The sequence below is a fragment of the Seriola aureovittata genome, chromosome 12 (genome assembly GCF_021018895.1).
Source record: "Seriola aureovittata isolate HTS-2021-v1 ecotype China chromosome 12, ASM2101889v1, whole genome shotgun sequence".
Classification (NCBI taxonomy): Eukaryota; Metazoa; Chordata; class Actinopteri; order Carangiformes; family Carangidae; genus Seriola; species Seriola aureovittata.
In genome coordinates, this window is record NC_079375.1 from 13337490 (window position 1) to 13360059 (window position 22570).

Genomic DNA, 22570 nt, shown 5'->3' on the forward strand with positions numbered 1-22570 from the left:
CAATATATTGTATTTTTAAAAACATGAACACAGTTACAATGCTGTCACCTCTAAGTCATTAGCTAGACTGATACTATATCACTTCAAGCCACTGACATGACCCACCAGATTGGGCATTAGTTCCAAGTCCGTGTCCATTAGTCAGCACCCAGTAAAATCACCAAGTCTGAACCTGACTGAAGTCTTTTTTTTATATAAATTACTGCAATAGAGTTGAATGCAATGTGTATTGTTTGACCTATTTTTTGTGTTAAGTCATAAATAACACTAAAACTACAATCTACACTGTAGAAAGCTCTGCATATAATTACTATAATAATCAAGAGTTTTGTCTGAATACACAAACACTTACGTTAGAATGTAGATTCATATTCCTGAGTGTAAAAATCTACACAGCAAATTTTTTTTGTCTGGATAATCATCTTTAACTCATCCAAATATTCTCAATGGGAAGACAAATCTTCACTTTTACTGTTGTCATTGAAAAGTTTGAAATCCCATTTTAATGGACCTTTTAATGGATTACAGATGTGATACCTGGTGAGTTTAATAATCTCTTCACTGAACACAAGAAAATAAATCTACTCATTCCATTAAGGATTAATGATAAGGTTCTGGGACCCAAATGTGGACAGGCTTTCCATTTTCTTAACAGTAATTGAATCCATATATTATCAGATTTAAACTTGCTGTTACCCTGGCACCCTGTTGATCAATAGATAAAATCTAATTAACTACTTTTGTTCATCAAAAGCAATATGGCTTGTAACATAGGACATACAACAGAAACAAGTAATTTAAAAAAAAAAGGCGAAACAGATATTTCTATTAGATTAAATGAACATTTCTGTAAGCGGCTGAGAAACTGAAACAAAGATGGACTTGGTCCTGAGTACTTGCCCAAATCCCATTTTAGTCATGTTTACGTTATATAGTCGATTAACACACAATAACAATTACAGACAACATGAACTGAGTGGTCTTTGTGCACTAATGAATTAATTTATCTACAGCTGCATCATTTGGCTTATATTGGTTTGTCTTATTTGTCTTTCCTCCCTTTCCCTCTGTTGTAGTGAAATAAATGTCTACAGTATTGCCAGTTTATCAAGTAAAGAAAACACTCTATTGTCATTGTACAAATAATAAAGAATGAATTGAAGTTCTAATAATACAGGTAGACAGGCCCTATTGTGCAATGCCATAATAATGGCATTATGCAGCAGTGTTGTATTCTACCCAATGTGTACATAGGTAATTGATCAAGCACCATAAATTATATACCTGCATTTGTCAAGTGTAAACAAGATTTGGGCTGGCATAGTAAAGGAAGTGTTACCAGTATTTGAAATGAGATGGCACTCAGTTCTCACATACACATTCAGGGTATGTTGCTGTAATAATTAACCAAAAGACAGTCCTCACCATTTAGGCCTGACCATGGATATCACCAAGTGCATCTAATACCCCCTTTCACAATAAAGCAGTGATCAATGACAAATATTAGTGATAAGTCATCGGTGACTGTCATTCCTTGTTCCCAGCCAATGCGATTCCCTGGGGTTGAAGTCATGTTTAACTAAGATAATCCTAGCAGCAAATGACTCGGTGAACAGTAAAAATAATCTCAAGCACTTTATAAGGTCCACAAGTATTTGCACAACACTTGTCCAAACAAATATGCTGACAGAGCAGAATGTCAGCTTTAATTTGAGGATACCATTAGGAATGAAGTAACACTGAATCTGTAAATATATTTTTGCATTTAACTTTTTTTTCACTTTCTTTCACGTCACAGATCTTCGTATTTATGTTTTCCTTAGTGTTATTTATACTGATTTTGGAGTGGGTGGGGCTAATTTGGAAAAAGGCAGTGTGATGTACTTGCACCAATCAGAATTTAGCAACATTTGAATCAGAATCTAATTTCAGTTAGATTCTTTTTTTTTTTATATGTAAATAAATTAAACTAAAAGATACAGAGAAAAACTTTTGAAGTAAAGCTTTCAGGGGCTTTAAAGTGACGTTCAGTTAAAGCAAGATGCATCCAAATTATTGTAAATATTGAAAGTTGCTCTCCATCCAACTTGACCAAGCTGATGTAAAACATATCACGTTTGCAACACCTAAAAAAGATAACAATTGTTTATGTGTTGCAAACAAAATACCTCTCAAATTAAAGCTGTCCCCATTTACTCTCAAGGCTGTTCTATCATATCATGACCAAAGTAATGCATAGAGGGTGACAAAAAATAAGCACATGGCTGCGGCCCAAACACTTTGGGAGCACATGATACGTTCCTGAATGGGATTTCCTGAAATTAAAGAACATAACCTGCAAAATATGTCCCAAGACATTCTGTAAACATTATTCTATAAACTGAGAGAAATATCAGGGCCAAGCCACTTTTGCATGCCCTGGGACCATCTCCAAATTAATATGGAGGTTGTCTATTTCTGAAGTCCTTTTTGCACACATGGTGGCCAGCAGAGACTTCTTGTGGCACACACTGTGAGTCTTCTGCTTATGTGTTCGGGGAACCGGTGTGTCCTGATCCTTAGATGAGTCTCCATTAGCAGCTAGGTTAGTGACACCACACATTTGAGGGTAATGTCTGAAGCACTCAAAAGCATCCTTGCACTTGTCACATCTGTGATCTCTTAATGCTATCACGGGAGGTTGAGCGGAAGAGTTGGATGAGGGGAATTGGTTGGTCTGTCTGTGGATTGTGTGAAGTCTGACCCTGATCTCTGGCTTAGAGCAGCACTTCACTGGGCCCTGGAAGCAGAGGCAGCTTTTCAGACATGCGTGGCATAGAGTACCCATATCCCTGCGCATCATCCTGCGGAAGTTTGGCCTCAGCATTAAGTAGATGATTGGGTTGTAAATGGTGGAGGACTTGGCAAACATGGCTGGCATGGCAAATGCCAGAGGAGGGATGTTCTCAATGTGTCCAAAAGCAGCCCACATGGACACCACAGCATACGGACTCCATGCCGCGAAGAAACCGATGCAGACAGCAACACTTAGCTTGCAGGAAAAAGAGCAAAGAAAAGTGTAATTTTTAGAAACACATACTTCAGAAAAACTTTGCCAGTTCTTGTGTTTTTTACATAACAGTACATATATTTCTATCCAATTCTATATTTTTCTTGTTGTACACAAATCCTATGAAAATACCAAAACCTCAAATGTGTCCGTCTCTCACTCTGGCTTCAGGTTGTCTGTGGCTCTCAGCCATAATTCCGCTAGTTTCTAATGAAGACATAAATCTTAAAATATGGATCATGAATACGTACTTTCATGCTTAGAAATCACCAGGTAGCTTCCTAAAGCATCTGGGCACTGTGGGTTTTATCAAACATTAGTCAAACTAGAGTAAATAGTGCATTTGTTAGGGACTGTTTTCAGCCGTGGATCACAACACATTTGGTGCTCTAGTGAGTATATACAGCAGCAGGATGGTATATGTGGGACTGATTCAAGACTAATTACAATGCCCATGTTCATGGTCATGAAGGAACATTACAGCTACTGCAAGAGGGTGGCTTATGTGTTTGTAATAGTTCTTGGACGGTAACTGAGTTGTTCCATGTTTTGACTACAGAAGCGAGGCTTGTAAGTAGGACCGATTCATTGCTGGTTTTGGTGCTTTCATTGGATTTAGTGACAATGAGAGAAATATAGAATATCATCTGACTTATCTTTTAAAAGGATAAGATAAAAAAAAACTATGACTAACTGGTGTGGCTCACTAAACCTGAAAGACCAATATCAGGCAGATTCTACATCAACTGGTGTAAAGAGTTTTTTGTTTTTTTGATGTTTTTTGGGGTTTTTTATAAGACAGAGGGATTCTTATGGAGAAGAGTATATGATGATGACCATTTGTCAGCTAAGGCAGCAGCAGCTTATCCATCACAGTAAGACCAAAGCCAATTTCTTGCTAATGAGAAGCTGCATCACTAGAGGATCTATTGAGGTCACCGCCAGTTTCTTCAACAAATGGAGGAATGAGGAACTCTCTAGAGGGCTCTGGTCTCCTAAGATGTTACTTTGATTTTTATCCTTGAACCCCAAACATCACCACCACATTATCTGGATAACCGTGTGGTGTCAGTATGGTTCCAACTGATGGACACTTCTTTCCTTTATTTGTTTTGAAGATTCTGATTCTCACAGATCAGGATCTGGATGTGTCAACGTTAGAGGGTTTGTAGCAATAATCACAGGTATCAAATACAAAGGAGTCTCGCTGTGAGTTAAGTTTCAGATTTACAATAGCTCTATTTTTGTCTGTGGTTGCGTATATACTGCATGTAGTTGAAAGAATGCAGTGGATTAATGATACTCTTCTGGGATGTGATTATATGGAGACTCGGTAATGATGAGGGCAAGAAGTGTGTACAGGTGAAAAGAGACTGAGAGAGTGAAGGAGACTGCAGAAGCAGTAAAGCAAAGCTCACAAGCTTGAAATGATTATTCTTAGAAAATGTCATCTCCAGGTCAGTATTTAGACATCAGATTAGCAGAAAGTGTAAAAGCAATGAATCGTATATGAGCCAAATGGAATCTCCGCCATGATAGAAGTGATCACTTTCCTCTTACCTTGACAATAATTGTCTGGATGCTGCTCATGTGTGTCTGCCTCGATGCATGCTGCTCCATAGTCTTGCGGGATGCATGCACTGTAACCAGAATACCCGTGTAGGAGGCTACAATAACACAGCATGGAAGGATGTAGCAGAAGATGAACAGTGCCACCGTGTAAGATCGTGCTGTGGTGTGCTGATTGGACAAGCGCCAGTCAATGCAACAAGCGGTGCCATAAGGCTCTGGTCCATATTCCCCCCAGTGGGCCAGAGGGGAGCAGGCAAATAACAGGGCGTAGACCCACGCGCAGGCAATCAGCAGACAGCCGTGAACAGAATTAAACCTGTTTCCTGTGAAAACAGATCAGGTTTATATTTTATTGGTCATGTAGTTGAATGTTGCTGGCACAACTATAATTTATTGATTTGCCAAAAAAAACAGAAGGTGTGCTACAATAAATTAGGTTATTTGATGACCCTGATTTTCTAAGTTTCTTTTCTGTGTTCCCAGAAGCACTTACTCCAAAAACGTGTTCGTACATAGTGTTGACTGACCACATCTGACGGCTTAAGTGTTTATAGCTTTTTTCAAGGGCCGTACTCAAAGGGAGGGCAGCAGCCTGCTCCCACAGAGGGGGAGATGGGCTAATCATTCAAATAGGGATAACGGCACAGACTTTTGAACAGTCTTTCCTGCAAGCCATTCGTGGGGTTGCCCTCGCTTGTGTGTGAAGCGATGGATATAGTTGCTAGAAGAACTTCAAAAGCGCAGCTTAAGGGAAGTTCAAATCTCACATACTCACACATACATTTACACCAGCTCTGAGTGGCTGGCCATTATTATGTCTGTTGAAACCTTCTGCCTACTGTATGCATGAGGCATATAAGGCTCAGATAAAACTCCCTAAAACAGAGGACACTGGGTGTTTTACTGTGGCACAAAGAAATCTTCCATCACGGGTCTGATATTACAAGTCTTCTCCCTATAGGGGTCTGCCACTGGATAACAAATCCAGGAATACTGTAGGTGTCACAGTCACAGAAAGATGATGCACATTAGTCCATATTATCAGTTTGTGAGCCAACATGTGTAACTAATGCAAGCACAGGTCTCCTTATGGTCGATACAGGCAACCATAGCCATATTGTCTATCCTCGCCATTACACAATGTTATTCAAGAAATATAGTGTATTTAAGTGCTTCAGCGTCTGTGTGTTTCAGACCCCATACATTGTTCTGTCCTTGAAGGCTTCATGGGCAGCATACATACCATACTTGCTTCCAACTCAAAGAAAGATGGTCCTTCAATGGGCCTCTTACAGGAATACAGAGAGGAATAAGGGTAAGTCTCCCTCGACCACACTGAGGTGTGTTGCCTCAGTAAACCGAGTGCAGTGGTCACACAACTGCAGCCTGGGCATACTCCAACCAGAGGCAAGCAGACCAGACCCGGTGGGCGTTTTTGTTCAGAGATGTGTCACTGCAGATGCAGAGACGAGTGCCAGAATCTCTTTCCATGTTGAGAGGCAGCTTGGCGGCCATTTGGCTGGAGTGCCAAAGGAATATGGGGTAATTATCTGGAGTTGTTGATTGATTGTCACGCTGGCACAGGTAGACAATGAGCACTTGGGTGACTGCAGGCCTCTAGTTAGTCTGAGGCAATGGGTGGAAGATAACACCTCTGAAGCAAGAAGACGTGATCGAATGACGAGCGATGTTACGTCGGCCTAATACATGCAGTCATGACTGTCAGCAAGTTGTAATGAAGTGAGTGCTTCTGTGAATATGCAGTAAGTCAGATACAGCAGTAGTTCTCAAAGTGGGGTCCAGGGACCCCCAGAAGTCATTGAGGAGGTTCCTGGGGGGTTCCCAGCAAAAAGGGGAACACATTTATTTTCACTATAATCCCATCCATGAGTAACACAATGACAGAATGTATGACTATTTTGGTGATGGGTTTCATACACATTTTGTAATAAAACATCTAAATGCAACAATCTTATCATATGGGGGGCCCCTGGGACAGAATTGTATTATATGAGGGTCCATGGTCTAATCTAATTTAGTTTGGTGTGTGGCTTCTTGATGTGAAAAAGTCTGAGAACCAGTACAACCAGTAAAACCAGTATAAAATATGTGTTGTCCTAGCAAAAAATGCAAAGACAACATATATTTTGTTTGTGAACATTTCAACTGATTGATTGAGCTTCCAAATGCTTTCAGAGCTGCAGGCTTCCCTCTCAACAACCAGCTGTTCGAGATGATAATTCGCATTTTGGCTTGAAAATAATTAACTTAAAATTGACATTTAAAAAAAAAAAAAATTTTAATTTATGAATAACAGTGCTTGTAATTGAGAATATTGGACAGAAACACTCCTTCTGAGGTCAAATAGAAGGCCCCATTGCACTGCATCAAGCAACATCACAAGTAATGCTTATTGAGTGCAGCCCCTGGACTTGTCAGTCATCAAAGAAAGGCTAATGAGCAGTGCTTCACAGAGGGATTATCGTTTCATTTTCTACGTTTTCTATGGTTAATCCTGTGTCATTTCAGTGGGCAAAAAAAAAAAAAAATCATCTCTGAAGACTTACCATAGAATGGACAACATACTTTCACAAAGCACACCATGCTTAGCAGGGTCAGAGTGGTCAGACTGCAGATGCCAAACAACATGCCACAAAAAGCGTATATGGAGCACACTGTTTTCCCGTACAGCCACCTGCGTGGGAGGGAAAGGGGGTGTGAGAAAGAGAAAGAGGAGGGTGCAAAACAAAGACAGAGAAGAAAGATCGATGAGGCAGAAGGTGAGAAAGGGAAAAGAGGAGAGCAGCATGAGCATTACACTCCATATCTGTGAACTCACAGGCAGTCATACTGCTAACCAAGCATATATATTTAAATGAGCCATGAAACTTGAAAGAGAGTCTGATTTAAAAGCAGTACCTAAGAACATTCTTTCTTACAGCGCACGTGTTTCACATGAAAGTATCCCAATTTCTGGTGGTGAGAACAACCACTTTGTCTTTGTTTCTTCGCTTCGCTACCTATCAATGCTACGGTCGGTGCCGGGTGTAGTACCTGTGGTAGAAGCTTGAAGTTATCGCCATAGGGTAAAGAGACAGAGTCAGGCCCAAGTCACTAACAGCTAGGTTGATGATGAAGTACTCAGCAGGTTTCAGGAGGTGCTTTTTCCTGTAGGATACATACAGCAGTGTGCTGTTGCCAAACAGTGAACATACCCCTGCAGGAAAAATAAGAGTGAGAAGTGTCAGCAATTTAGTTTTGGTTTGTCTTAACAAGCTGTCAGAACCATGCTGCATCTTTAAAGCAACACTTCAACATTTTGGGATATACCCTTTGTTTTCTTGCAGAGAATCAGGTGATAAAATACCACTCTCATATCTGTGCAGTAATCATGAGACTAAAGCAAGCAAACAGTCAGCTTAGCTTAGCATAGACACTGGACACAGGGACACGACTGGTTGTGCCTGAAGGTAACATGAACATGAATAAACACGAACCTTTACTAACTATTCTAATTACCACAGTAATAAACAGAACCGCAACAGCAAAAACACACTGACACTGGCATATAACGCCACCATGCTGAATATTCAATTAAAGCCACATAGGCGGTTTAAAGTAAAGCAAAACACAGTGGTTAAATGGTACAGTAAGGCTTCTCCAGAAATGCTTCCAAGATCAATGATTGCGATGAAAGTTAACCTGCACGTGAATATTTTTCAGTACATGGTCCAGCCATAGAATTAACTATCAGAGACCTCTTATGTCATTGTGTTGGAAGCACAGATAATACATGACCTGTCATGCAGAGGGTCTGTATTACAGCTTTACATGTATCTGTGCATGCCTCCTCACATATATACACATACAGGTATAGACTTGCTGCATATATACAGTAAATAGAGATGGAAATATTGCATATATACATTGGTAATTGTGAAAGTGAAATAAAAAATAAAAGTCAAAAAGACTAAAGTTAACGTGGTTTATGCAGTTACTCATTTTAATTCACTGACAGTATTATTTACTCTTTATTGGTCTGTTAAGGAATAATAATAATAATTAAAAAAAAAGACAAAACAGAACAGGTTTTTATTTATGTAGTCTTTACTCACCAAAAACAAAGTAGACCACAGCCACTGTTATATCCAGTGGCACAGGTATGTTGGAGAGGAATGCAGTGTCTTCATCTATCAGCCCCATCTGAAAACAGTTTGTCAAGAGCAATGTTTAAGACTGTTGTAACTGATACTATATTAGCTTTGCAACACTTTGCAAATCAAATCATTTTACCTCACAGTAAGGTACTTGAGTAATGCGTAGGTGATTTTTTGTGACCTTTAAGTATCGCAAATTAGTGCTTTCATGTACTCAGAGCTCTCTTGTGTTGCTTGGCTGTTTGCAGTGACAGTGTTGACCTTCTGCGGCATTGTTGGTCAAAAGATTTGTGCACATGAGTAATTTACTTATGGCACGTGTAATTCCTCCTTTCCGTTGTGAAACTTTATATTCACGTGGAAAAAAGAGAAGAAAACTCCACACACGTGGAGATGATCTGAAAAATTTGTGATTGTATTAGCCTTTTCAGTACAATTAACTGATATGATTTACATGTATCTCTAATCGCAAGGACTACTGCATGAGCATGTGTTTTAGTTACCCATGTGATCACATCATCAACACTTTCTGTTTTCCATGTCTTCTTTCTGCTTCAGCAGCTAAAATCAGATGGTGACGGACAGACATAGATCAATGGATGACATGAGGGTCAATGAACAAGTGGTTTAACGATAATTTGTGTGCTGTTCCCGTGGCCAGACACATTGCTGCATTTTCAGTAAGACGCATCTGCATACTTGCAGTATTTCAGATGCTACCACTGAAACAGACTCTCTGAGCCAAACACTAACATGATTCAAAAAGGCAGCTGTAGCCTACAAATAATAACAGAGCATTGCCAACTGTATACATGAATATAAATCCTGGGATTTGGCATGCTTTCTTCTTTCGAGCATGCACAGCAGTTCAGAACACACGTTTTATACTTGATACAAGTGTCTGACTTGTAGACTGAGATTTACAGTCAAGGTTATTACTATAAAACAGGCCTGTAATTTTCCCCACAGAGCATAAATGTCCTTTAACCATTCAGAAAATACATAATCATCTTCATAATCGGACTTAGTCTGTCACCGTCTGGTTAGCTATTTGCTGCTGAACCCTATTTGCTGTATGCATAAACATAGTCTTGCCAGAGGAAGCCGTTCATGGTTGCATGAACGTGTAAGAAACAAGCGTTAGTGAAACAGAGATCAGAAAAAAGCATTTTTTGTGAAGTGGTCTGTGCAGGTCAAGGTCACATTGCGACACCCGAAACCAAACAATGAATGCCTCAGCTTTTACAGATCAGATCAACAGAACAAAAACTTCACACAATTGTTTGTCTTTATTTGTAGGATGTGTCCATGCGGCTGTCCAAAAAGGACATTTTGAGATTCTTACTTTTTACACTTTGGTATATTACATCAACTCTACTTCAAATTTTAATCCATAAGTGTGCTCATTTGTGTTGTGCAATCATACGGTCTCTATAGAGTAAATTCTTTTTTCTAGATAGTATCAATGTATGAAATTAATGAAAATGTCCCGCTCTTGACCCTCTGATTCCCTTCACATGAGGCAGTATATAGGTGATAAAGAATCCCCATTTTAACAATCAGTATATTACAGGTATGCCTCACACAGCCCACAGCACTGTAGAAGTTGCTCATAAGTCTTTTTCTTAGTCGTAATTTTGAGTATTAAACTGAGTGGCTCCGTGCGTAAAGGCGCAAAACTCATCCAACGCCCTGTGTTACATGCGCTGAATTAGCTCCAAGAAAACATTAAAGCCCTGTGTGCTACTGTTGGTTGGATGTTTGAGAGCTTTATGGCTGTAAACCAACTGAAACATGCATATGGTATCTTATTATACAGATTTAATTAGCGCCTTTGACGTAATTTATATATAAATTGCTAGCCTACCACCAAGTCTTATCTGATGACAAAAAATACCTTACCTCGTCGAATAAGTGGTGAACTACCTAAATCCGCTTCTACCAAAGCTATTCTTGATCCGATTAAGTCCCAGTAAGTTTCCAATATTACTTGGAAACCTTTCCGTGTTGGCTGTTTCTTCCTCCAGATGAAGCCTCAGAGATGTTCCCTCCTCTCTCAGCAGCGGTCAGAGGCTGGATAGGAGCGTACTGTGCGTCAGTGTAGACACAGAGGCAACACGCTTCATTACAATGATCCGGGGCTTCAGGTCCCGCAAACTGCTCCGATCAATTAATGACGTCAATTACAAATGAATTCTCTCTCTCTCTCTCTCTCTCTCTGTCTCTCTCTCTCTCTCTCTCTCTCTCTCTCTCTCTGTCTCTCTCTCTCTCTCTCTCTCTCTCTCTCTCTCTCTCTCTCTCTCTCTCTCTACACACACGTAGATTTATTGTTGAGTCTTTCTTTGAACATTGTATTGTACTGCAAACATAATGTCTCAAAATATTAAAATGCATCTTTATTTAGTTGTTTATTTTTTTGTTGATCTTCTTCCTTGATAGGGAAATGTCATTTTGTTAGAAATCTATTTGTACACACGCCCTTCCAACCCCACCACACTCAGAAATGTTCCAAATGCTTTGCTTTGCCATTTTCAACAGACTAAAAAAAACAAAAAAAAAAAACAAACAACAAAAAAAAACATAAAAGACCTTGTGATCATTTTAACTGGAATATGAGAGTATGTTTAGGAACCTCACAATATAAAACCCACATACATTTTTGAAAACTCAACTATCAGATACACAACAGTTAACATAATGACGGATCCATAAATTTACATGATCCATTATTGGTAATCTGCCAGCAGCAGTGAACACAGCTGCTGATAGTAGGCTACATATTTCTGAGAATAACTGTATTTATCACAACCACAGGGATGGTGTTTGAAACGAAGGTAAACAGAAATTAATTGAAAAGGTGATTTTGAGAGAAATCACTAAAATACACCGTTTCCACCATCACTGCAGCTAGTTTTCAGATTTCAATAAATGCACATCTAAGTGTTTTGAATGAAGCTTCCCTTAAGTAGCTTTGGCAGTAAATATTTTTCACACTGTATGTAATATATAAACTGTTAGACTGCACTAGATGCAGTATATATTCTGTACAGCAACAGCTCATTCCAGCACATTTATCATATTTTTCACGCTACAGTGACACATTTTCTCTTGTTTTGTCTCTGCACATTGGATTTTAAAAGGAACACTACCCCATATTGGTCACATCAAGTGGAGCCTTCATAACCTTATATATATACTTTCCTCCATTTTTTCTGGAAAAATTCAGGAGCATAATATGAGGGCTGCTGTTCACCCGATACATGTAAACTCTCAGTCAGTACTTTAACCTTAACAGAGCCTAAACAACAAAAATACATCTAAGTCCAAATATCTGCACTATACACAAGTGAAACATTCCAAAATCTTTATGGCTTTTTGTCATCTTCTGCACATTTCTATGTAATCCAGCATGACATACTGTAATATTTAATCTTTGGAAACCTTGTAATCTTTACTGGAATTTAAATTGAAATTTTTTTTTAGTTTGAGCAACCTTGTTCCACTCTCACAAGTTTGTAATAATGGACTTGCCAAAGGCTCCCTGGAGATGAAATGGTTAAATCTGAATCTTTATTGTTTCAGCGGTGTGGTGCTTTATGGGATGACTGTGAATTCCTTCCATGTAAACGTCCCTTTCAGTTGCATGAGTTACACACCGTGTGCTGCTTTTAGTTACAACTCGCTATTGTGAATCTCCCACATAAACATAAATGAAACCAATCAAGGTGGGTCAAAAGGACATATGGTGGCACTTGAAAATTAATTTTGAATTTATCTCAGAAAATGCAGGAAGGGAAACAATCCATTTTGTCACACCTTGAAAGCAGGGATGAATTATCTTCAAAAGAATTACACACAGTGAAAATATTGCCTTGCATGCCACTTGATCTCCTTCTTTCTTACATGTGTGAATTTACACACACACACACACACTCACACACACTCGAACCAACAGAGAGAGAGAGAAAGGCTGGAACAGACTGAGCCAAAGCATGAGATGAAAGCTGCATTCAAGGTGTAATGGTGTTTTTAAAGAATTAATTATGATGGCCACAGAGGGTAGGAAGAAATGAATGTCCACGATAAGATAAAACATGGCATGGACATCAAAGTGGTCTGGTGGGAATATAGAATAAGCATTTAACACAAAGTTTGCCTCGTGAGGAAATGCTGCAGCTGCCTGTAGATAGTCATGACTAGAGAGGAATGGGCAAAACATTAATTATGCTTTTCCTAAAAATAGTTTTTTACTGGTAGCGCTGTTTATGCACATGCAGTGGCTGCTTGTAGAGTTTTATTTGCAAAATATTACAGTTGAATAGGATATTTCTATTAGAAATGAAGGGCGACTGACCACCATGTTAGTAATTGGTTAACCTTATGTGCCAGCTCATTTACTTTCTCATTACAGCACATTTTGATAATGATGTTGAGGGAAATAAAAACTAAATCTTCATGCTGAAGTTCAAACAACCGCTGAGAAAATAATCGCACCACAAGCTTCATTTAGTAGCTGCTCTGGAGCTTTTGATCTGATAGCATGATCTTCATCAACCGATAGCATTCAGCCAAAGTACATGTAAAAAAAAAAAAAAAAAAAAAAATGGAAATTTGAACATCTACAATTTCCTAGCAACTGTGCAAAGTGCACCTGCTAAATGGAACATGTGGTGAGCTTGTTTTTTTTCCCAGCTGTATCGTTTTGGATGCAGAACGGTCCCTCGCACCTCCCCACCCTGAGATCTTTCTCCCTTGACAATTAAATAGAAAAAATGAACTAGAAAACTGATCCCTCAGAGCAGCAAGGCCCAGGAAAATGAATGAGTTAAAATCAGCTTGTCGTCCAACCTAAATGACCACGTAGACTGCTTTTCTCTAACCTCTGATTTGACCAATAGTAGCGTAGCAGCAGCAGGTGAAACCGACCCTTTGTCGTCATAATAATAAACTTATGGTTGTGGAACTGTCACGGTTTGATTAGGTTTAGGCAGAAAAGTCTATTTGGTTAGGTTTAGGAAAAGATTATGGTTTGGGTTAAAATAAATACTTCAGGTGACATTTGTCATCATGGTTACAATGAAAAAACACAAACGTTAGGGCTGTGGATAAAAAAAATAATGTTGATTATCGGCTTTGCACGGGACACAAACGGCAGTCTGTGTCAAAGAAAATAAATTATCAGTTAACCTTGTTACTCAAGCAAATACCATCAAATGAATAGTTCCACATTTTTGGAAATGCACTTATTTGTTTTCTTGCCTGGAGTTAAATGACAGTTGCGAACAGTTAGCTTAGCATGAAGACTGAAAAACAGGAGGAAACAGCTAGCTGCCTCTGTCCAAATGTAACAACAACCACTACCAGCACATATAATGCTTGTTAATTAAATTATATCTTTGTTTAATCTATACAACAAAAGCCAAAGTGTAAAATCTGTTGTTTTACAGGTTGTGTGGGACTGCGTCCTGGCTGGGTGCAGTGACTTCATTTTAAGTTTTTTTTTTTTGTTCTTTTTTGGATCGAGTTAGTATTCATGAAGTTGTTCTAGCTATGCATTACTGTCTTGTATTTGTCATAAAGTAGAGTCCATGTAAAGTCTTGCCCGGAAGACATTCATTCATTTCTGCAACTCCTCAGTGTTTCGCCTTTTCACATCCATCTTTCTTTTGCATACAGCTGCAAGTACGAAGACATGTAGTAGAACAATCCATTCTGGTTGTAATGGTGTAGCCTGTCCTCTGGCAAAATGAAAGGCTCTTCTCACCCCTTTAGATCGGATAAATGCCGTTAATGTGAAATCAGAAATGAAGCCAGCCTTGGTGACTTAATGTCTAATATTTGATCTTTAAACCAGTGCTGCACATGTTTCCATGTTTCATATGTTTCATACAATTCTTACAACGAGTCTGTTGAGTGCAGCTCTGGCAGAAGTTTTCCTCCCTGTATTTCATCCTCTCTTTTTCTCTGGCCCAGAGTCATTTTTATGGTAAACCAATGCATTTACTCCATAACACTCTCACTCATACTGCCATGTGCTGAGCAAAAGAGCCATGGGCAGATATGCTGAAATAACCAGGGCTCAGATCCACCCAATGTGGAATGGATTGGAAGCTACAAAGGACTATTCATTAAATGGTTCCCTGTTCATATGATGGAATTTTATAGAATGAGGATAAACAAACTTGTGATGTTACATTATCCAGCTTTATCTTTACTGTATTACAACAAGGTTTTGTCGTAATATAGTTCTAGTTATCTTTATGTTGTTTTGTGTTATATTGTATTAGAAAGTGCTGTCAAAAAAAAAAAACAGTTCCAAATCAAATAGTTGGCTACTGAACTCCAGTCATCACTACAGGGTTATCTATGAAGGTAATTTAGGGCCAGAACATTTGAAAGGAAAAATAGTGTGAATGTAAAACAAAGCCCATAAATGAGAAAATTAAATTGTAAATGTAAACCAACGTCAAGACCACTGAACTGAGAGTAAAAGATTGGACCATGAAAGCAAAGTGAGAAAGAAGATCCATGAATGAAAAAGCCTGGTCGATCAAAACAGTTGTTTTCCCTGTTCACATTTTTTCACTCATTTACTGTTTTATTTTCTCATTTACATTTAAATTGTATCATTTATGGGTTTCATTTTACACTCACGGTTTGTTATTTTTCGCTTTCAAACATTCAGTTACTTTCATAGCAATCGAACATATCGAGCAGTACAAACCTGTACTGTACAATCCACCCTTACTGAAGTAAAACTAAAGTTAAACTTACAGGCTGCATGTCAATAAATGACTTGTGGGACTCCTCAGTGGTGGATCTGAAGACGTTTCCTCCTCTCTTGTAGATGGATGTGGGAGGCAGAGTTGGCAGGACCTCCAGAGCTCTCTCTCTCTCACCCTTAGCAACTAAACAATTTGAGCAAAATACACATATTGGATTAGAATTTAAATTGTATGCTAACAATTGATACTTGTGAAGCAGTCTTTCTGACTTTTCTGCCCTGGTGTTGATTGTGTAGCCTATTGTAATGACATGAAGTGGTGTAACATCTATGCTAAACATAATGAGTTCATTCTGTTTAAAATTGAAAAAGTAACATATTTGATGCTGAGTAAGCCAGAGAGACATTTAAGTTTTTTATTTTTATTTTATCATGGTAAAGCGGCTGATGAATACCCATGTGTCAGGTTTTTAAATTCACGAGGACTGAATTTGTTTGCCAACTTTACACAGGCTGTTTGAAGGACATACAATTATAGCTGCAACAGATTTAGGCCAAATTTCACAGCTAATGCAACATGGAGTTTTTCCATCTCATATTCTCATTAACGCTTCTGACCCAGCATGAGCAACGCATCTGTTTGTTCATAGTACCCAAAACACCCCAGAATTATGAACCAGCATAATCAACTTAACAGTGTTACAGATTGTTTCTATAACATTGTTGAGCACTTTTGGAGTGTAGAATAATAAAAAAATCAACATGAAACACAGTTGACTATAAAAATATGCAAAAAAAATTGGCTCAGTGAGCTTTGAACAGCAAAAGAACACAGCAAGCTTTTTCCTTGCACAGGTTTTGTGGCTCAAATCAGATTTATTGGATTTCCACTGCATCAACCAACCAACAGTGTTAACTGTTTTGTGCATGTTTTGTAATTGTAAACAGTCACTAAATACCTTTTTTTCCGTTCTCTCCCTATATTTATTATACCTTCAAATGAAATATTTTCTTTAATCCTTAACAATGTCCAGTGGGAATTTGAGTGAAATTTTAAAACAGAATAGCCTGTCTTTCATTTAACGCTTGTTGCAAGTATTTTTTTTCTGACCTTCCTTCTCAATATGCATCAGTCTTTGACTTTCACAGCTTGTTCCATGAAAGTTTAATGTACTGAACATGACTTTTTTACATCACACCATCATTTGGTCTCTGCTTAAGATTATTCTTAAAAACTCAGGTTACAGCTGCTAAACGAAAAAATAAAGAAAAAAAGACTGAATTTACAGCTGCACAGAACCACTGCGAATACATTTTATGGCTTATTACTATTCAGACTGAGAGCAGAGTTGTGTTTTGACAGTATCAGTATCTCATATATGGCAAAGTGTGCTTTTGATTCTCATATTAAATTGTTTCAGATGAAGTAATTCACACACCGCAAAAAAGAAATCAATGACTGCTTTCAATTGTCTGCCAAGTACTATCGATTTATGAAGTGAGCTTTTTAATTCAGCATTATGGAATGAAATGCAAGCAAGAGTCCCGTATCACACAAACCTGAGAATTGTGTCTTGTCTGAAAGGCTTTACGTTGCATTTTGCCTTTAAACTTGTAAAAACCCAACACATTATCAACAACAAAGAAGTCAGTCACAGATAACCAAATGATAACAGTAACAGAAAACAACGGAGCATCAATAGTAGTTGACCTGCATATCATCAACACCTTGCATGTACAGCTCGAGGAGTCATCACTGCCTGACAGTTCAGGTTCACAGAGCCAATGAGGCTCTGACTGTGGAGCTGTGGGACACTGATGACAACTGGCAGGCAGGTAGAATTAACTTTATTATGAGACATATTGAATAAAAACACTGTATTTATCTTGTTTTGTAGAACGACCGATCACTGATAAGCAATTAATGTTACATCACTGACTTGTCTGTACTGAAGCACAGAGAGGGCTGATTTCGTTATCATGCAGCGACTCCACCTGAAACTGCCAGTAACAACAAGCCTCACACCAAATGACATCATTTGGTGGTATAGCTTGTGTGCACTGGTATGAGGCTATGAGGCTTGTTGTTACTGGCAGTTTCAGGTGGAGTCGCTGCATAATAACGAAATCGACCTAAATTACAACAAGAGACCAATAGTTGATGTAAACACACTCTTTGATGGAACATTAATTAGGCATTTGTTACACTTAAATGAAAGAAATCATACTTAAAAGTGTTTTCTGTATTGACAAGAAATGATCTCATCTCTACTTTCATCTCTGCTCTCTGCTCGTAAAACTACAACACACCACCCCTGTTGTTAACCATAGATACCCCATACACATGCTCTTTGGCAGAACTAGATCCAGGTACTATGCAAACTGTAGGTGGAATTAATTGTCTACAGATCTAAATTCTGCTTGGAGATTCTAAAGCTTTAGTATCAGATTTTTTAATAACTATTGTAATTGTTTTTATTAATTGATTGATTATAAGTGTCTGACTTTAAATTAGTTGTTTCTTGTATGCTTGTTTTTCTGAGGTCTTTCTCAAAAAAGAATAGAAGGTAAACAATAAATTTTCCCCCCAAAAAAACCTGTGCTATTAAACCAAGGAGAGATTAAATGTGTTTTTTTCGCTCAGAGATTTGATATGAACACAATCAAAACAACCAATCTATTTGTACCTGACGTTAAGTTTGATTGGCTGATTGTGTTATCTGTGCAGCTGTGAGATATGTACGGCTGAAATTCATGAAACCATTCAATGGAATAATTCTCACAAATCAATATACTTTAGTATTTCAGGTGCATTAAAAAGCCCTGTAACATTGCTGGAATTGGATTTAGTACTTTAATGCGATGACATGATGAAATGTTGAATTTAATGAGACACTAATAATTATCATATTCGCATCAGAGAGTTATTCCCTCACATTACAAGTTTCCAAACAGTAGCCTGAGTACTTAAACATCTTACCGTTAATACTGCATCCCATGTGAATTTTAATCTATATGTAAATTAGAAAATATAAATGCAGGAGAAATGCACAGATACATGCATCCTCTGATCATGAGATCAATGAAAAGAGTGAACCTGTTATTAATGTGGTGGTGGAAGGGTTGAAGCCTTGCTGTGCCAATATTAATCACAGCAGGACTGATCTGCAAGAGAGCAGCTGGTATTATTCGCTGTCTGTAAATACTGCAGATATTCATATACAGATCATATTCTTAACATTTAACTCTGCTTGAGGACGCTCTTATCGGGTGGAGCAATAAGAACTGCAAGTGGCAAAATGAATGTATTATATAGGCGTTAATATGTCTAAACCACAACTTTGTCTCTTGTCTTATGTCCTCAAATTCATGTCAGTGAGTTTCATCTGTGCATATCATCAATAAACATGCATGGTGGAATTCACCCTTCACTGTTTTTCTTCACCTAGTGTGTAGCTACCTGTTCTCAAATGTGAGCTTAACTATTTGTGACAGAGGACATTTGTTGATTTTTTACACCAGTTCCAGCAGAAACTAGATTGAATTTATATGTTAGGGGAGCCCCCACCTGCATAAACACACACGTACACGCATGACTAAACAATTACCCCATCCACACACCCTGAAATAGTTTGTGATTTGAGATTCATGTCTTTAAATGGGATTTGTCCATTTCCTTGTTTCATGTCACTTGAAATGCATATGTGGCCTGGATGATTTTCTACACCACGCCTAGCTCTTACACATTTTAAAAGCTCGGGTACGGCTGTAATGTAGCTTAAACAATTACAGTCCGAAGCGTGTTTGCACTAAAAATATTTACACCTTTGCAATCACTGTGGTGTAATATCCCTGTGATGCAGGCGGGAGGTACCTGCAACATTCAAGTTATCAAATAGCATATAAAAAGCATACTCCATATTCTAGGGCTTTCATAAAAAAAGGAATAATCCCTGTAGAACAGCAAATAATACAGAGACCCTCACCCTAACCTATGACAAAGCAGTGAATCACTTTCTGACCCTCGGGGCCACCGTACTTTACAGGTACCATGTATAGAAAACCAAATTCAAATTTTCCACCCCTTTAAGGTAAAGCTGATTCAACACCTAGCAGTAAAAATAGGCTAAATTGTGAGGATAGTATATGCATAAAATATAACTTGTTTCAAGTTAAAAATATGAATGAAAGGACTGTCCTAAAATTTTATGTTAAATCAAAAAAAAAAAGTTTGGTTAGCATTGTTTTCATTATTAGACAGCAAGATTCCACCATGTCTGTTTTCCTCAAACTACCAAAAAGTAGAGTCTCTGAGGGAGTTTTAACTCTCAAACAATGCATGCTGGGAAGTCTGCAAACAGGAACTTAATTTGAGTTTGGTTAACTTCAGGTAATTTATTTTCCCCATCATTTCAAGTCAAAAGATTCCAGTCAGAATAACTCACTTGTATTAGAAGTACTGTATATCTGAAGTGATCTGATAATAAAAACTAGAAATTAAGTTGGATTAAGTTGAAGTTGCAAAACCTATATATCTGTGTTAAGCTAATGAAAGATTATATTCATTCCACTTGCATAATGTTTTACAGTGTGTAGATTGTCTGCTTAAGTAGCCACAGTTTCCTATTCTATATATGACTCACCTCATCTAGAAGCACGCTGGGGTTTTCCACTGTCAGCAAAATCAGATCAGCCAACAGATCAAAGGGAAATTACTTTCCTGGACCTGAGCAATAATTTAAGAAAATACAGGGATAAATTGTAATATTTTGTAATGGATGAATGGAAAAAGAACTAAGCAAGGACATTATTGTGTGAACTTCATAAATCACAAGAAATATAATCTTTTCATTGTGCTCTGGAGAGATGATAGTTCATCACAAAAAAGGCAGCTCAGACAGGAAACTGTCTTTATAATGAGGGTCATTCAGACAAGCTCTTACTATACAACCCAGAACATTGCCTGGAAATTAAACCAACCAATTTTTTTAGGGGGGAGTTAGATTTGCTGGAAGGTGCCTTCACTACAGTATATCAGGCCTTTACTTAAATATCTTGGAGGTGTTCCACATACTACAACCTTTGGTATAAAATCTTATAGGTGCTTGTAAGTCACAAGAAAAATATGGCCAGAGCCTGGACTGCATCAGTTCAGCTCCATTAGTTCCATCTATTCCATGAACCCATCTTTTAAGTAATATAAAGCAGAGGCCAGGAAACATCGATAAGTAATCACCAAAGCTTAAAATGTGATACCACCAAAGCACCCAAAGTTAGCATGAACGTGACAGCTGTGTTTGATTGTTTCCCCCCTGCTTCGTCCTAGTTCCACTATAATCAAGGACACAATGAGTTGCATCCTTATGGACTAAAGCTTCAAAGTAAGAGAGTAACCTTTCACTGATTAATAAAAAAAATAAAAATAAACTTTTACTTTTAGGACAGACATGAAGAATCGCCATTCTTATGGGATTTGATGTTTATGTTTTCCATTGGTGTAAAAATGGACATAATCTTCTTGCAAAAAGCAACACATACATGGGTCAATAAGAAAACACAAAGGTGCATTGTCTACAGAGTTTTGTTATTATACCTTGGTCCAAAATGGTTGAGGGAGCCACCATGATCAGGACAAGGGGTCTACTTCTACTGCCACCTGCAACACAGTATATATACATACAGTACATAAGAGTGATTCAAAGCTGTGCAGACAAGGAGGGCACAGTGTTACTGATGGAAGCGTCAAAACCCAGCTACGCTAACATTCCACCTAAACCTGTGCTCCCAATGGCAAGAAAAATTACAGCAGCATGAAGTTAGACATGCAGATGTAGGTATGAAGATGCGCGCTTACAGGTTAGGAAAGTAATAACTTCTGCAATCTGTTGCAATTGAATTTCTTCTTTTTTATTGAAAAAAATAATTATAGTTAGAGTAATCGTTAGAATTGTGTGTCTATTTGAGTATCAGATAGCCGTTCGTGTGACAAAATGACGCTTTATTTTTTTCAAGACATTTCACAAAAGTAGAACAGCAGCAGTCACTGCCAGCAGGTGCCACATGTGTACTTTACCTGGTGGCGATGCAGCGGTGGACCGTAATGAAGTAGCCTACATTTACTTGAATTTTTTTTGAGTATGTGTACTTTACTTGAGTAGTTTTATGACTTTTACTCCACTACACTAAAAGGACAAATATTGTACTTTTGACTATACATTTTCTCTTTTTTTGTCTTGTGGAAACTGCACATATGTGCCCAAAACACACACACACACACACACACACACACACACACACACACACACACACACACGGGTTTGTAGTTCATTCTACAAGCTTTTATTCAACAGGTTCTACATATAAGTCAGTGCATTCAGTAGGTTGTTTCAGAGTCATTAGATTCTGTAACTGCACTGTGGAACAATACAACAATGTGTTGACTTAAAAAAAAAACATTTGAATACTATGAATAAGTATTTTGAATGAGTACAAGTAAGTATATAAAGAAAGTACTCCAGTACTCCAGTACTTTAACTCATCAACATTTAACTCATGTGTAGAACAGCTACCTCTTGTGGAGTAATTGCTGCCTGCTGAATGCAAATAAGGGGATTTGTCATTGAGGTACAATCCAGTTCTGAGGTATATCATGTCTTTAAAGGAGGACCTTTAGAATAATACAGAACTGCCCAAGTATATCAGGAGGCTGCATTTATCTTTATTAAATGTACAATTACACTGAAAAAACAGCCTTAAGAAATGCAATGATTTATTCTGCATCAAAATAATTGGTAGTTTGGCCAAATAAAATACAAATCATCTGTTGCTGTCCGATATATTTGTAGCGAAAAGTATTATCAGTATTTAATTGACAGTTACAATGTATCTGTATTTTTACATTATATTATTTTATATTATAGTTTTAAATAAGTTTGAGAATGTTAAATGGTTGTTGAATGTAAACCTGGTAAACCTTTAAATGTGTTTGTCTTATTCTAGCAAGTAAGCAGGCTGTATGGCTGTTGTGCTGCCCCCTGGCTAACTGTTTCACTGCACTTAATCTGCAAA

General features: G+C 38.0%; 1 protein-coding gene and 1 long non-coding RNA gene across 2 annotated transcripts; both read right to left on the reverse strand.

Annotated features, from left to right (window-relative positions):
• Nucleotides 1-3: 3 nt before the first annotated feature.
• opn7a (opsin 7, group member a) lies at nt 4-8824 on the reverse strand. The gene is made up of 5 exons (XM_056391139.1): nt 8737-8824; nt 7676-7838; nt 7189-7316; nt 4610-4944; nt 4-3031 (listed from the first exon to the last, which is right to left on the reverse strand). Exons 1-5 carry the CDS (start codon nt 8822-8824, stop codon nt 2393-2395), a joined length of 1353 nt encoding a protein of 450 aa, XP_056247114.1. The 3' UTR covers nt 4-2392.
• Nucleotides 8825-15561: 6737 nt separating this feature from the next.
• Nucleotides 15562-21133, reverse strand: LOC130178537 (uncharacterized). Its single transcript, XR_008829179.1, has 3 exons — nt 21096-21133; nt 20146-20228; nt 15562-15686 (listed from the first exon to the last, which is right to left on the reverse strand). It is a non-coding gene; the product is annotated as an uncharacterized LOC130178537 (long non-coding RNA).
• Nucleotides 21134-22570: the final 1437 nt, after the last annotated feature.